The sequence below is a fragment of the Lepisma saccharinum genome, chromosome 8 (genome assembly GCF_977018435.1).
Source record: "Lepisma saccharinum chromosome 8, izLepSacc3.1, whole genome shotgun sequence".
NCBI classification, from domain to species: Eukaryota; Metazoa; Arthropoda; class Insecta; order Zygentoma; family Lepismatidae; genus Lepisma; species Lepisma saccharinum.
Window position 1 is genome coordinate 29541336 of NC_139236.1, and position 16875 is coordinate 29558210.

Here is a 16875-nt window from a genome sequence, read left to right on the forward strand (position 1 = left end):
GCTAAGAGGGTTGTGGTTTCTCAGAAAAGAAACCCCCCCCAAAAAAAAACACTCTTTCAGTTTGAAGTTGTCATATTGCTGAAACGCTATTATAATAATTATCATAAATTATATGTGTGAAATATATAATTTTAGATTGGCATCCATTTTCCAGGGAAGCCGTGGATACAACAACAATCATAGGAGTGCGCAGAACCTCTGATTACGGGGGCAAACGCCTTGATGAAGTTCAGTCGGGAAAGAAAAATCTCATTTCATCTCACTCTTTTTGTTTTATTGCATTAATTGGTATGTGTGTGTGTATATATATAAAGCATATTATTTAAATACATTACATTTACAGCCCCATAACAAACCAAATGCAAAAATGATATAAATTTTCTTTGAAATGTGCGCGCTCCTTTTCCTCCATACCAAACTGTAATAGCAGCAAATGTCTCAAGTACTTAGTTGTTCTAACTTGTCCCTCTGCGTAGAGGGACAACTCTCGCAGCCCCCTAGCTACTACTGCTCTGAACTTGACATGACTGTAAGAAAATTTTAGCAAGATAATTTTTAATTGTATAAAATTTGAAGTCGAGAGGGCAATTGCCCCTCTGTGCCCCCAGCAGGCGCTTCTGGCCGTCTGGAAGAAATAATGCAAAAAAGACGTGAAAACTAATTCCATCTTCAGTATTCTTTTGTCCTGCTACTCTTAAGATTCTGCTAGTCTTGCATTCTTTTACTTCAATGTTTGCCGGCCTCCCCGATGGCGCAGTGGTAGCGTCGTTGCCTTGTAATCAAGAGTCCCGCGTTCAATACCCGGTGGAGACACATAGTGACTCGGATCCCATTTTAAGCTGTAGGTTCAGTCTAGATTAGCCTTACTGTGCATAAAGTGGACTTAAAACAGCAATTCAATTAATCAATCAATTCAATGTTTGCCCCCCCTAGAATTGATTTCCGTCCAATGTTGGGAAAAGGCAATGCCCCCTTCCCCCGTAGATGCTTCGAACTTTGATCGGTTTGAAAATACTTCCTTTTCTTTAAGAGTATAATATCGTTTAATAACAGCAATATGATTCCTCTACACTAAATTTCTAAGTGAAAGTATAATAATATAGGGACATGAAACGTCTGGAAAGGGGGGGGCAAGGATGGCCCCTTCTCCCCCTTCGAAAACGAATGTCAACCTAAAAGTATATATTTTATACGTATAATTTGATTTCGGTCATAGTAATTTACATGAATTATTATGTGATAATTTCAAATTCAAGTGGTGTTTTTTGAGGGGGACAACACTATTATCGGGGTAATATGCCCCATGGAAAAATACCTTGTTTGTCCCTTCGTGGAAAAAATGCCCCCCCCCCCCGTGCGCACGCCTATGACAACAATTGCCCGAGCACGACCTGAAGATATCTTGAAAGCAACTGAAATTATTGTTGCAGTGCGACTTGGAGAAAAAAGGAAGAACAAGTGGGCGGAAAATAAAGCAGTTTGAAAAAAAAAAAAAACTTTATGGAGACTGCCGACAGTACAGAAAAGTAAATGCAGCTTCTCTTTCAGAGTAGGATCAGTGCTTGCCTGTTGTAAACAATAACAGAAGTCTCGCTTTAATACCTGGATGACTAATCTTCGTGCTCACTTCTGCTATCCTCCTCCCTGTTGATGGATATGTGGAGAAGTGTTGTTTTCTATCAAGGGTTTTTGGGCTCAATACCCGGTGGAGGCACTTACTACGTAGAGATTCGGATTTTACTTAAAACTGTAGGCCTAGGTCCAGTTTCGATTAACCTCTTTGTGCATAAAGTGGACTTAAAAGCTCGAACAGCAAGTGCTATGTTTTCGACCGAAAAGTCGCATATTGTAAGGTTTGTTAGAATGAGACAGGCGGATCTATTTTTTTTTTTTATGTGAAGGGCACAGATTATGCTGTGAGCATATGATTCACATTGTTCGACGTAAATATGTCGCGCGCGTGTGTTTGTGTGTGAGGGTCAATTTGTAGTCAGCTAAAATAATCGGGACTGGACTATCGAAGTGGAACCCGAAGTATTGAACAATGCACCTCCACCAGGAAACGAACCCAGGACCCTTTGATTGATTGATTGGTTTGATTAATTTTACTTCGGTTTTCTGCCATTTTTGGCTAATTGCGAAGATGAGGATGAGTGATGATATAGTGAAATTGATGAAGAGCCACTTACAAAGTGGCTCAGGCCGGAGTTCGAACCTGGGATCCCTGTCGCTGAGGTCGGCCAGGACCCAAATTATAATGTGACAACATTACTAGAATTTTGCGAAATAGTTAATTAGTGTGAGTAGTTCAAAGTTATTTGTATTAACAACGATAACAGAAAGGGATAAGCTTGAGGATTAATTACCTCAGGTGAAACTGCCACAAATATGATAAATATTTCACCTAGAATACTCTCCTTGCTTTGCGGCCGTCGGATAAGATTATTGCTTTGAACCGCACACAAACAATTATTGGGGTGATTATATAATTTACCAATATCATAGCTGCTTCGGTGGTTGGGTGAGTTGAGCGGTCTACTCGCGATGTCGTCAACGAAATGTTATCAATCGAGTCCCGGCCCGTGTGTTAATTCATCAATCTAATCTGATCATCATTGTCGTGATCAGCTAGGAAATTGCAGAAAAGCAACGCATTATGAAGGGAATATAAACACCAATACATGTCCTGTGGATTACATATTTTTCTGGCTCGCTTCTGACGCTCGTTCTTGTAAACTGACTCACAGTACTCACATCAGTATACTTAATTCATGGGTGTAGTTTTCAATTTTTTCATAAAAGTACATCTAGTGAGTATACAAGAACCAGAGTGTTGTAAAGGAAAGCGATTCTGTGTACGAAATTGTACGAAAGGGAAATTTAACGATGCTGGACTTGAGAAGGCGAGAAACGGGAAAAGGAAAAAAAAACTCAAGATCTGTGCAGTGCAGTGACAGCGCGACGTAGACTCAGTGTTGATGACTCATTACCAAGTACTTGGAAATGCATGCATCCATAACAACATGCTGAATTTTGATCTGATCAGGTAAAGTAAGTTTTTTGTAACTATTAATCTAAATATTACCGTTCGGTTTACTACTGTTATTCCAAATGTATCTGCAAACTACAAAGGACATCTACAGTTTGCGCACTGAGTAAGAAAATCAAAACGCACAGATAAAAGAGTGAATCACGTCATTGATAAGAAACATAGGGAGTGTGTTTGTAAAAATAAGAAAAGAAAGCGTATCAGTGGGGAAGTAGACAAGCAAAACCCAAGTGAGGTACGTATATGTTTGTAGCGACTGAATTATCATTATTATTATTGTTTATTCCCCTCCTATTTCGTGCTCAATGATCGACACGAAAACTCCATTTATCACATGAAAACAGTGCTGTTGGATATTAGTTGATGCAAATAAACATATGGGGAACAACTAAAATACAGAAGATTTCATCCCTTTGAGCTAATACTTGCTGTTGCTGAATAGGCTATTCTGTAAGAACCATTTCTCGGACGACACATTCTCGTGAGTGCCCTACAATAAAAAAATATACTAATCGGCCACTAATTGAAGATATGTATTAATATCATGAACTAGTTTCGCCATACACAAGTGTGTTGTATACATGTAATAATATTTTGATAATTCTTAAGTACAAGGGACACACTATTTTGTCATAGTCTACAAGACAAGACTGTCTTCTTTAAATCAGCCTGTCATACACACCATTTTATTGTAGTTTTTCTAGAAAGTTGTAAAATGTGTGGGTTGGGAGAAGGAGCCAAGAGAGAATAATGCGACTACCATTGACATTGGAAGTTTTTAATTTTCTTCTCCACTTTTCAGTATCACTCATGGCGAAATTTCCTTGTATTCTGTGGGAACGAGTTTACAATACCGGACCACTCTCCAATTTCTATGAAATTTCGCCAACTCACTAATTGACTCTTAATTACAAATCTGCATGTAATAATTGGCGGTCAAGTATAGAAATTGAGAAAAAACGAAATAAACTATGTTTTCTTAACGTAACAAGAACTCCACGGAAGACGCCATTTTCCCAACATGAAGAAATCAACAGGCAAGACAAGGTATAGTTCTCTTAGCTAAAATATTAATTTTCCTTTGTATTTATGTTAATGGAACCTAACCTAACCTTGTAGGCATTCCTCGTCTGATATCAGCAAGATTGTTGTGCGTAAAGGAAGACAATTAGCGAATTGTGAAAGAAAGATGGTTCCGAATTGCTGTCTATAGTCAATCACCGTGGTAAATCGCAAGGTTATTTTACAAGTCCTACACATAAATGTACAATTGTAACAAGTGACCGCCAAATATGAACTACAGATACGTCATCAGGACACCGAAATTAATAAGTAGGCGAAATTTTATAGAAATTGGAGAGTGGTCCGGTATTGTAAACTCATGCCTATTCTGTTCTGAAATGAAAAGTTATAACGAACCAGAATTTGTAAACGAATAAAGTGAACATATACCCCCCCCCAAAGAAAGAGTAGCAATGTAAACCAATGTTAGTCCTACCAGTGACCTAAGTCCGATTACAGTATTCTTATTTCGGTACTAGTTGGATATAGCGAAAACACATTTAACTCGTTTATTTTCAAATTAATTTCATTTGTACTTACCTCATATGCATCACAGAACATTTTTCAACTTGGGATTACTTTTTTTTCAATGAAAAGAGCATTATTTTAAACATTATAAGTATTTATTGGTCGTTGCTAATTGGCGGCCAAATCTTGACTCACGTTGCTTATCGTCAGCTGATATGCAGTGTTACCAAACTTATGAACCGATAAATGCCGCAGAAACTATTCACAAAAGGTTTTTAAGCGAAAATTGATCCACAAACCAAAATCCACAAACATAGAAAATTGAATTGAAAAAAAAAACCTGCTCACACGTCATCTTGTAAAACAACATCGTGGTTGCTACACTAACACTTATTAACCGAAAAATAATAGTTTTTAGGCTAAAATTGATCCACAAACCATTCACGGAAGGTTAGGGTAGGTTCAGGTAGGTTAGGCAAACAGAATATTAAATTGGAAAAAAAAAATGCTCACACGTCATCTTGTAAAACTACCGCGTGGTTGCTACACTGACAGGGGGTTACATAATCGAACGCACGGAACATTTGATTCACGTAGTCGACGATAATGTTGGCATGAGCTATTGTGCAATGGAGATACACAAATGTCGAAAAATACATTATTTACCGGCCAAATAAGTTGCACGAATGGAAAAAAAAACACTATTCCCAGCTTACAAGTCCACAGGAACTCAATTCCGTAAGTACTTTCCCGTCTTTTCTCCTGTAAATTTGAAGAAATGTGTTTTCGCTATATCTAACTGTTACCCCTATTTCTTTATAATACATGCACCTTTTCTACATAGTAGGCCAACTAAATGTCTGAAGAGGAGAGTGGAGAGAAAAGAAATTACATTAATACTAAGACAGTCAAACCTGACAGTGTTTACTCAAAACATACAAGTATTAAGACATTAGACATACAGGAGCATTATGATAATTCTAAGTGCTCCAAATCTGACCTGCTTAAACTACTAATGTTAGCATGTAGGAATGAAATTACAATCGGAAGTAATTTTTCATATGGAAAATGGAAAGAAAAAAGGGCTAAAGATTCAAATGAAAACCTGCTTTGTGTAAAAAGACCCTTGAAATGCTTTGTATCTGGCAGCATAAGTTCATATAAAATACATCATCAATTAGTGCATGATCACTTGCTGGGAAATATGTATGGTATTCACATGACAAGGGGTAGACAAAACTAAAAATAGGTAAATCAGATGCCTGCTTCTTTGGTTCCAGTTCGATCTCCATTGAACACCTCTCACTCGTTTATTTTGTCATTTTTAACATTCGTACTTACCTATTCTGCATTGCGAAAAAATCTTTAAGGTGGCATTTTGCTTTTTTTCATGAAAATAATTTCAATTTTTTACATTAACAGTAATTATTGTTCTTCCTTTTTTGGCTTCCGTAACACACAATATGGCAGGCACAGCTTGAGTCGCGTCGTGGATCATGTGGGTATGCAGTGTTTCCAACCTTTGTAACCTAAAAATACCTAAATAGCTCCACAAACTATTGACGCAGAGCCCCAAAAAACATTTCCGGGAAGGTTAGGTTAGGCAAGCATAGTTAAAACTTTGTTTGTAAAACAATGCGATACAGCTTTTTTTAAAAAATATTCACCTTCACTTCTTTAGCTATTTTTGAGAGTAGAAAGTTCTAAATATAGGATATATCTTATTGTTAGAGCCCGGAAGTTTGGCAAAATGCCTCTTTTTATCTGCTGCATATATTGATAAAAATTTTCCGGATATACATTTTTTATGTTGTTTCGAATGTTTTAGAAGTCTTTTCATTTTGCCTATTTGGGACCTCACTGCCTATTTTTAATTATAATGCCTTTTTTTTGCCTTTTTCAATGAAATTTGACCATTTTTTTAAAAAATATGTTGGCATTTATTTTTCTTCCGTTTATTGTGAATAATTTTCGCTTTATTTAAGTAATATTGAACTCACGCATGTTTCAACATTGCTGAAGGAGAAAAGTGTGAGAAAATAGTATTTCATGCTGAGTTAGGATATTGCCTTTCAGTTAACATTTCCTTGTGCATGATTGACTGCTGGTGTGGAGAGGTTGATTTCGAACACAAAGAAGATATTTCTGAAATCTCCCTCTCGAACCCGAAAATTTCAGGAAGTTGCGCCTGAGCTTAGTTTACCTCCGCAACCAGTCTTGACAAGTTGGGGAACCTGGATATCAGCAGCTATATATTATGCTAACAACCTCGAAAAAATCAGTGAGGTGATCGATGCTCTTCCAGAAAATGAAGCGGCTTCAATTCGTGAAGTGAAAAACTCCTGTGCTATTCAGAACTGAAGAATGAACTGTCGTTTATTTTTGCACATTATTGTGCATTGCCAGAGACAATTACAAAGCTTGAAAAAAAGAGGTGAGACTCTTGTAGCATCCATGAATTTCTTCGAGGAATCGATGCAACAGATGATGGAAGTGCCAGGAGAAAAGGGGTCAGCTGTTGCGGAAAAGTGCAAACGTGTAGTGAGTGCAAATAAGGACTTGAAACAATTGAAAACAATTTGTGATATTGTAAAAGGTGAAAATGCTGTTACCAAAATGAGTCCAGCTACATTAGCTTGTTTTATGTATGCTCCAATAACTTCTGTCGAAGTAGAAAGATCATTTTCTATTATGAAAAATATTCTCTCTGACAGACGACTATCAATGAATGTTGAGAACTTAAAAAAAACAGCTTGTAGTTATGTGTAATCAAGACGGAGAAAATTGAAATGCTCTTCCCAATGTAGATTTTAACATTTTGCCAGAGATTATAGATAAAAGTAAGTGACTTCCAAATGTGCCTTTCTTCGCTTTATTTTGCCTTTTTTTCATTTTTAGTGCCTATTTTCCACTTTATAAATGCCTTTTTGCTTGCCTATTTTAACGAAAATAAATGCCTGAACTTCCGGGCTCTACTTATTGTATACACCTTCCCCCTGGAAAGCAGCTTTGTATTATCCACCTTTGCAATTCCAGACCCCTACCAAAACTGTTCGCCAGTGACTCTACAATATCACTGCAGATATTAAAATTTGGCTAGTAACAATGCAAAAATGTATAATGCCATGTTCATTATTCTGATTTAATGATAACGCATGATACAGAAAACACACAAACATTAAAAGTAACATACACTTTTTTATTTTTTGAAAAAAAGTAATGAAAATTTCCGTAAGTGAATTCAAATTATTAAGAAAAATTCTAGAACTGGATATGACAATTCAGGTGCCATGGTGACCCTGTATTTGTCTAACCCTGCACATTACCATTTCCAAAAATTACAATACACAATAAGGCTTAAAATTAAATGAGTCCGTTAAGAAATTATTTTGCATTGATCTAAAGCCATATTCAGGTTGTGATTCGTGTGTCCAAGTAAATAGTTCAGCAGAAGAGACAAACAAACAAACAAACAAAACAAATAAAGATGCAGTGTATTGGCATACAACTACCGGTATAAGAAACCTTAAAGTTGTGTGAAGTTTATGCTTATGCAATGGTTATATCAACGGATCAGAATAATTAGCTATTGTGAATTAATTCGACACCATCTCTAGTAGTAGGTGACCATTGTTGTCATTCACTGATTCAAATTCAGTAGATTTGTTATATGAGTATGTGGACTACAATGCATTTTTGGCACAAAGAAATTCTCGCACGTTAAGGAAAGCATATTGAGAAGCCTTCTTACAGTGAGAAAATTTGCATTTCACCACTTTACACACCTTTTACAGTTTTTGTAGGACTTCAGAAAATATAAAAAATACACATTGCTCATATGATCACGATAATTGTACCTTAAATCAAATACCATATGCACAATGCTTACATTCTTATCTTGTTAAAACTAGCATCTAGATATTCACTAGTGTTTTTGACTTGAATTCGCCAATTTAAAAATATTTATTTCATATAAATATTAGTGCAAAATTATATTTAAACCAGCATTTAGAATTCTTTGATGCCTGGATTTTTTTTTCAACCTTGAAATGAAGTTATGGTAAAATGTTCATAACTGGTCAATTACTAGTGCATGTATTCTGTATGTGGGGTAGATAAATTATTTTACACATGGAAAAAGTAGCATTTTCATAGAGCTATAACTAAAAGAAAAGCATTAACAGCTAAAATATTTTCGTCTAAAACTTTGGATGTATATATTTCCTCTAAAAATTAAAGCTCTGATATTACATTACGTCCCTGATACAAAAAATCGTAAGCTTTGATTTTTGTTCAAAATAATATCTTTTTTGGTCCTAAATTTCAGCTATGGCAAAAAACGGTACAGGATACAAAATGTAAATTGAAAAGTACTGAAAACAATGCTTGTACTCCAGGTTTCGATAATTTTTCTTATTTATTGTAACTGTCAGCAAAGGCCAAAATTGGTTGGAAGCCTTAAAACAAAAATGGCCGTCATTTTTCGGCAAAGTTACATAAAAAAGAAAATATTACCTGTTTCGAAATAATCTTGCATAGGGGTTTATAACAATAAAAAAAATGTTTAAAGAATGATCAAGCAACCAGTGTTGGACCATTTGGGATGGTCAAAATACATATTTTAGAAAAAGAAAAGACTTAATTTCTTAATATGTTACAAATGTATTTGATTTGATTTATTTATTCACCTTTAGGGATTACAATAATCCATGGTTTCGTCAATGTTACATGGTTTTTAACATTTTTGTAAGCAGTACAATATAATTTCATAAAATTGAAATTGTACAAATATTAAATATAATGCATTCTAGCAAGAGTACATTTATTTTACAATATACTCCCTCTGTCCCATAATTATTGTCCGGTACACCTTTGGTTGTTGTCTCATAATAATTGCCTAATATTCAAACTGTAACATTGGTGCATACAGAAGAACATAAAACAAGGGAATGAGTCATACAACTTTACTACTCAAGGATCAGTACAAATTGTGCTTTCCATCTGCCTCTTCGTCTGTCATTCCTGTACTACCATTTTGGCATACCGGACTATAATTATGGGACAGAGGGAGTACAGTGTTATTAGAATCCACTTGCACACACATATATATAGGTGGATATTCATAGACACACACACACTTTTCACATATGCAGGGTGTTTCTAAAGGTCGTTTACAACGCTTGGGAGGTGATTCCTCACACGAAAATAAGCAAAAAGTCTAAGTTCCATTTTTACGACTGAGGCTTCGTTTCCGAGATAGGAGCCTCGCAAAAGGTGACAAAGTGAACGTCACACCTAGCTGGGACGAATACTATAACAGATAGAGAGGCGGTTCCAAGGGAATCATAAAGGAATCGTATGTGCTCAGTCCGGAAGTCACTATGAAAAGTTCACTGCACGCATGCGCAATGGAGTCCTCAAAGGAATTGGGGATTTCCAGCAAGAACAATGCATGGAAAAGGTATGTAACGCAGCAAGAAGGACCGTGACAATGAGAAATGAGTTCAAGACAACACATCCCGACCTCAAACATCAAAACATGAGCACCGAACACAAAATCCGAAAAGTTGAGCACGGTTGCATACCCCAGTTACTCGCGAGGAATGAACGAATCATGTCATGTGGCATACGAGAGACACATTACTTCACCAGGAGGAGGGAAAGAAAAACACAATATCAGATGATTGCGACAACGTGTATTTTTACAAGCGACAACTACGTAATATCCCACCCCCCACACTCACACAACAAACAACAAATGCTACAATGTCTTATGCACAGACAGTGCGTGTCACTGTACACCAACTGAAGATGTCACTTTCACCACACAAAGGGGGTGGGGAGCAATACCAAAAGTGTTCGCACGCGATCATTGTGACGTAAAAGAGACCAGTTTTGGAAGCGCTGCACAGGCAAGTCTGGCTCTCGTAGTCTACGTTTGACCTTCATGACTGCTGTTCCCGCGAGAGGAGCTCGAAGGGTTGGTTCTCTCCGGCAGTCGTTCCAGTCGTGTTGCAGGTGCTGGGATATGATCAGCAGTTCGCTCTAGGTTGTCATACGCATTGAATAGTACTAGTATGTTGTATAGAAAGAAGTTGACGTGGTGGAGTGGGCAAGTCAAGTATCGCAACAATTGATCTGTGGTGTTCGTACGGTGATACGGCCAATTTGTGCAGTGTGCCAGTGTTAAACAAAAACAATACTTTGCAGTTCCAGCTCCCTATTACACAGATGGCTGCGTATACGACTCAGCAGCTAGCAGACATGCATCTCATGTATGGGGAGGCACGTGGTAATAGCCGTGAGGCAAGGCGTCTTTATGGAGAACGCTTTCCACATAGACGTTTACCGTCTCACGCCTTCTTTCAGGTAGTGGACAGTCGACTGCGTGAAACAGGGTCAGTGTTACCACCGCGGCAAGAAGTTGGAAGACCCCGAAGTGTACGCACACATCAGTTTGCAGAAGATGTGTTAACAGCGGTCGCAGAACATCCTGGCACCAGTACGCGCGTGCTCCCTCGGGCACGAAACACGTCTCATGTGAATGTTTGGCGAGTGTTGTCAGAGGAAGGAATCCACCCTTTTAAACTGCAGAAAGTACAAGAACTGTTACCTCGTACCTTTCGCCCTTGTATGGAGTTTTGCCAACGGTTGTTGCATCAGCTGGACACAAACCCTCACTTCGGGGCAAACGTATTGTGGACAGATGAAGCCATTTTCACCAGGATGGATGTCTTCAATAGTAGAAACAGTCATGTATGGGACTTTGACAACCCACATGCACTTTTTGTGGCCCATCACCAGCACAGGTTTTCAGTGAATGTGTGGTGCAGGATAGTACATGATCATTTAATTGGACCATACATTCTCCCTGTTCGCCTGAATGGTCGCACATATCATGCATTTCTTAGTGAGGTTCTGCCTGAACTGTTGGAGACCGTACCTTTGGCACTGCGGCAAGAAATGTGGTACCAACACGATGGTGCACCAGCTCATTTCGATTGTAATGTACGACATTTCCTGCATGACGTGTTTTGCAATAGGTTCATTGGTAGGGATGAGCCTGTGCCTTGGCCACCGAGGTCGCCAGATCTCAACCCTCTTGATTTTTTCTTCTGGGGAGAAATGAAAACCCTCGTATACGACACACCTGTCACATCAGCTGAGGACCTCGTTGCTCGCATCAACATCGCCGCCGCGACGGTAGCAGATACACCTGGCTTGTTTGCTCGTACTCGACAATCCTTGATTCGTCACTGTCATCTCTGCGTAGAAGTGAACGGCAGACATTTTGAAAACCGTCTGTGATTATCGCCCTCGGCAAATCCCAGTGAGAACACTCTTGGTATTGCTCCCCACCCCCTTTGTGTGGTGAAAGTGACATCTTCAGTTGGTGTACAGTGACACGGACTGTCTGTGCGTAAGACATTGTAGCATTTGTTGTTTGTTGTGTGTGTGGGGGGGAGATATTACGTAGTTGTCGCGTGTAAAAATACACGTTGTCGCAATCATCTGATATTATGTTTTTCTTTCCCTACTCCTGGTGGAGTAATGTGTCTCTCGTATGCCACATGACATGATTCGTTCATTCCTCGCGAGTAACTGGGGTATGCAACCGTGCTCAACTTTTCGGATTTTGTGTTCGGTGCTCATGTTTTGATGTTTGAGGTCGGGATGTGTTGTCTTGAACGCATTTCTCATTGTCACGGTCCTTCTTGCTGCGTTACATACCTTTTCCATGCATTGTTCTTGCTGGAAATCCCCAATTCCTTTGAGGACTCCATTGCGCATGCGTGCAGTGAACTTTTCATAGTGACTTCCGGACTGAGCACATACGATTCCTTTATGATTCCCTTGGAACCGCCTCTCTATCTGTTATAGTATTCGTCCCAGTTAGGTGTGACGTTCACTTTGTCACCTTTTGCGAGGCTCCTATCTCGGAAACGAAGCCTCAGTCGTAAAAATGGAACTTAGACTTTTTGCTTATTTTCGTGTGAGGAATCACCTCCCAAGCGTTGTAAACGACCTTTAGAAACACCCTGTATACATACATATAGATTCAAATAATGGTTTCATCAATGCTATACATGATTTTTAACATATTTGTAAGCAATACAATGCCATTTCATGTAACTTTAATTCTTTTCAGGAATCCGCATGAGTCAACATGAGTGAGCTTCCCCCTGTTCCTGTGCCCCGCACAAGTCCTCACGAAGAAGGGAAACCAACCAAGAAACCTATTCCATTGCCTCGGAAAAAGGGACCAAAATCAGCACAAGGATCGACTGCTGAAGACAGTGCAAGTGCTGAAGGGATAGATACATGCCCTCAAGATGAAGCTCCTTGCATTTTTAACAGAGGTGTCAAAAGTCTTAGGGACAGTTTTAAGAGCAAGAATAGCAGCAAATCTAGTGAAAATTCACAGGACAAGGGAAAAAATGTTGGTTTGTTTGAATATTCTGTCAGGACCCTTGCAAAACGTTTAAGTGTAAGCAGTACACATTCAAATGTTTCATCTGGGGCTGCTGATGGCAATGCGGATAATCGAGAGAATTGTTCAGATCTTCCAAGCGAGGATATATTCCACTCAATTTCATTTCACTCACCATTGTCCAATAACCTTCTTGAACAGGCTGATTACGATTCTGTGAACTCTGTTTTTAATGAGGATGATCTTGATAATACTTCTGGTGGACCACCTGTGTATCCCCCTCCTCCATTGCCCGATGACTCATTTTACGATGAAGTTCAGTTCGGATCAACTTTGACTGATTCATCCTATGAACCTTACTATTCCTGTTCTTCTGTAAGTGCGAGTGATTCGAACACGGACAGTGGAAATGTATATGAAGATGTAGCCATTGGTGACTGGAAGAGCTCTCACGGAGACAATGACTCTGTGTCATTGAGCTTGTTCCAAGTTAGCGATACCGATTTTTCTTCCACACGCAACTCTGTAAGCAGCTCTGGAACGAACAAAACAAGAACCGTATTGAGCAGCGATTCGTGGAACTTTTACGATACAGTTAACGCCGAGAGTGAAGATTGCGAACAAGGAAATGAGAATGCCGACAACTCTGACAACTGCTCAAATGCATCTGCACCAAGCAATATTTATGAGAGAGATCCTACGTGTTTCGGGAAAATGCCTGCCCCCATCGATGCGTCATCCCCTGCACATAGCGACTTCGATCTTTATAGCCTTATAAACAAATTTGGAGATCTTAGCAAGGGAGCTCAAAATAGCAACTGCGGTTCTCCTACATCCATTGGAACGGTGAATTCTGTTTTGTCACAGAATGAATCTTGTGATGACTGGGAGTGTCGGAGCTCAAGAAGCACAGATAGTGCAAACAGCTTAGGAATTAGCGGACTCTTCAAGAGGCAAGAGAAACCATTGCGATCATTTCCAACAAAATCTGTCATTTATGAATTTGATCCTCTGTATGAAAGCATATTCTCAAACCAAATTAGTTCTGGTGATAAGAAGAGTGAAGATTTGCGTGCCGTATTTGACACTGTAAGTTCGTCAAATATCAATACCCAAAGTAACGATGGAGGTCTTAAGTCCAATTATGGAAAAATAAACAAAGTTGCTGGTGTTTTGAAACAAAATTCAATCGAATTGCCCCCTAAAAAGGTGCCCCCAATTCCTCCAAGAAGATTTGATTCAATAACATCAGAGAGTGTTGTTATAACTCCAAAATTGGATGATAAATCTTCTGCAAGTGAATGTTACACAAACAGCCAAGTAGAAATTGATAGTGAACCCCAATCTCCATCAAATTTCAACATTCAAACGCAGAATGAAGCTGCAATTCCTGAGAATAGCAGTGTTGTGCATAATGCCCAGTTACCTGAACTGAACTCCTCGGAAACCAAAGTAGGGTTTTTGCGTCATTCCCCAAAACTGCGGTGGAGTAACATGAAGAAAATAATCCGGTCAAAAGTTCTGTCAAACATAGAGAGTTTGGATGCTTCGTTATCACTTAGCAGTGTTGCACAGCAGCTGAGGGAAGCTTCGAATGCTGTTCATCCGCGGCAGCAAGCAACGCAGAGTGTATTTTATGATGGTATGAAACCTCCATCGACAGATGCCACCCATTCAATAAAACACAGTGGAGTCATATACCAAAGCAGTAATAAGAAGGATTTCATTCAGCGATGGGGTGTTCTGGGAGATGGTAAAATTGATTTCTTCCAAGATAAGTCTTCTGGACTAGTCAAGTTAACGCTTCCTCTTGAAAAGATTCTCAGCGTGCAGTTTACGCCAGAGCACAGAATAAGGTAAGTACTAACTTTTTTGTGTTATAGTAGAATGAACTTAATATAAATGAACTAAAAATATTGTCATTTTAACCAAAAGGCAAGAACCATACTAGCGTATCAAATCAAATAAAATTTGGAATGTGCTTTTTATTCTTGTAGTATGTTTTGTTCTGGTTTCCCAGATCTTTGTCAAGCTTACACACTACCTGTATATATACTGGTTTCATCCTATGAGAACATTTTTTCCATCTTGCTGCAGATACTGTGAAGTAACGCCTGTTTGTTTCTCCCCACTCCCATCCTGTGTCCTAGTCTCCCTCTTTTTGCTTCCCTCCTCGTTGAACTGGCATGGCAAGAAAAGTCCTCCATTAGAGTACTGCACTGAGGGCTTTTTGCTCGAGTGCTTGATAGTTCACACAGATGACGCTAGATGACACACAGAATTGATAGGTCTTTTGCTTGAGCGAAAAATGTTCAAATGAGCGGAATACACTCAAACTCTCGAAGCTTATTAGTACACATATTTCCGCCATTTGTCTGTGGTAGTGAGCCCTCAAATATAGATCAGGAAGTAAAAGATGCAGTGAAATTGAAAATTAAGTGAACATTGTCATTATCTCCACGTTAAAATGCAGTTTTGAATATCTTAAAATACACAGCGATATGTGAAAATGAAATGAGATGATTATGGGCCAAAACCACCTAGGCTAACATTTTATGTTTCTCCGATTGTTGTCACATTAAAATAATGTTCGATTTAATGTTATAACTGCATTTTACTATTTTGCAGAATATGATTATCCTTTTCGGTAAGTGAACAATGATGTACACGTACTTGTTGCACTGTAATATGATATTTTTAGTTGTTAAGGCAGGTCTGTCAGCATATGTATCCATTTTATGTATCGATCTATTGCACACACTCATATATCCTAACTGCAAGAATGTTGGATCGAACTGGGTTCATGTAGCTCACTTAATCATTCATCCTTGATGGTAGAGCACTCTCTGCTGTTGGTGAGCTTGGTGGTAAGGTGCGAGAGGTAAAGTGAAGCACTTAACTGAATGGCAATACACAAGTCTTGAATTTTAAACCCCTACAGATTGGATCAGCATGGCTATAGGCAGTGCTCGAAAAATATTATTCAGAGCTAGGTGCCAGCTCTGAAAATCAGGTGCCAGAAAACCACCTACTAGCAATTGTGTATACTATAAGAAGTTGAGCATCACCGTATTCAAAACAGCGCTAAATCATGTGAGAAAGCGGTTGAATGCGGGCTTGGGGGACAAAGAGTAAGAAATTGTTTCTGATTCTATGGAATGTACACAACGTTGATAAAATAATCATTTGCTAACTTACGCTGTACTGCAATTTGAACTTAAGAGTTTTCAAAATTTCATACATGCAAACTTAAAAAACATCAGTATTACAGCAAAAGATCACAGTCGCCAGGCTGAAATTTTTAGTCGCCATGGCAACCTGGTTTTTTTGAGCCCTGGCTATAGGAATAGCTAGCTGTCTCTTTACTGCAGCTGAAGATATGCGGTGAGTGGTTATGCTCGCGACTGTACGAAGAGTTTGACTTGGGACTCGTGTCAACGTGTCTTTTCCAATCTCCTCCAGCTCTCTCTCTCTCTCTCTCTCTCTCTCTCTCTCTCTCTCTTTCTCTCTCCTGACATCTCAATCGATAGCTTAGAACTGATCCCTGACCTCCCTGCTCCCAGACATGTATTCCAATCGAATTTACTCAACGAATGCAGAGTCAGGCCTGTAGCCTCTTCCTCTTTTTTAAAATTCCTACTATTCAAATATTTAATTCTCAAAACATGCACTCACTCGAATCCTGGATTTGGATGTTCCTTTGTGAGTGTCCCTTCTTCAATTTTATATAAGCGTCATTCATGCTCATCGTTACGATTTAACTAAAGAGGCAGAAAAGTGATGTAAAATAAGAAAAGTAGGCATAAATATAATTTGAGAACAGTCCCATTGCTGGCACAAGCAATAACTTGCCTGTCACTTTTAT

At 38.7% G+C, this 16875-nt stretch overlaps 1 protein-coding gene across 3 annotated transcripts in view; it reads left to right on the forward strand.

Annotated features, from left to right (window-relative positions):
• Nucleotides 1-2845: 2845 nt before the first annotated feature.
• RhoGAP15B (RhoGAP_ARAP and RA_ARAPs domain-containing protein RhoGAP15B) overlaps nt 2846-16875 on the forward strand; it is a 71231-nt gene continuing 57201 nt past the window's right edge. The window contains exons 1-2 of one of the 3 annotated variants that reach the window (XM_083126384.1): nt 2846-3051; nt 12729-14866. In XM_083126384.1, coding sequence (XP_082982510.1) covers nt 12747-14866 — 2120 coding nt within the window. In that variant the 5' untranslated portion in view covers nt 2846-3051; nt 12729-12746. Of the gene's footprint in view, nt 3052-3214; nt 3285-12728; nt 14867-16875 lie in introns of those variants that run through there. The other 2 variants (XM_083126382.1, XM_083126383.1) reach the window with 2 other exon arrangements.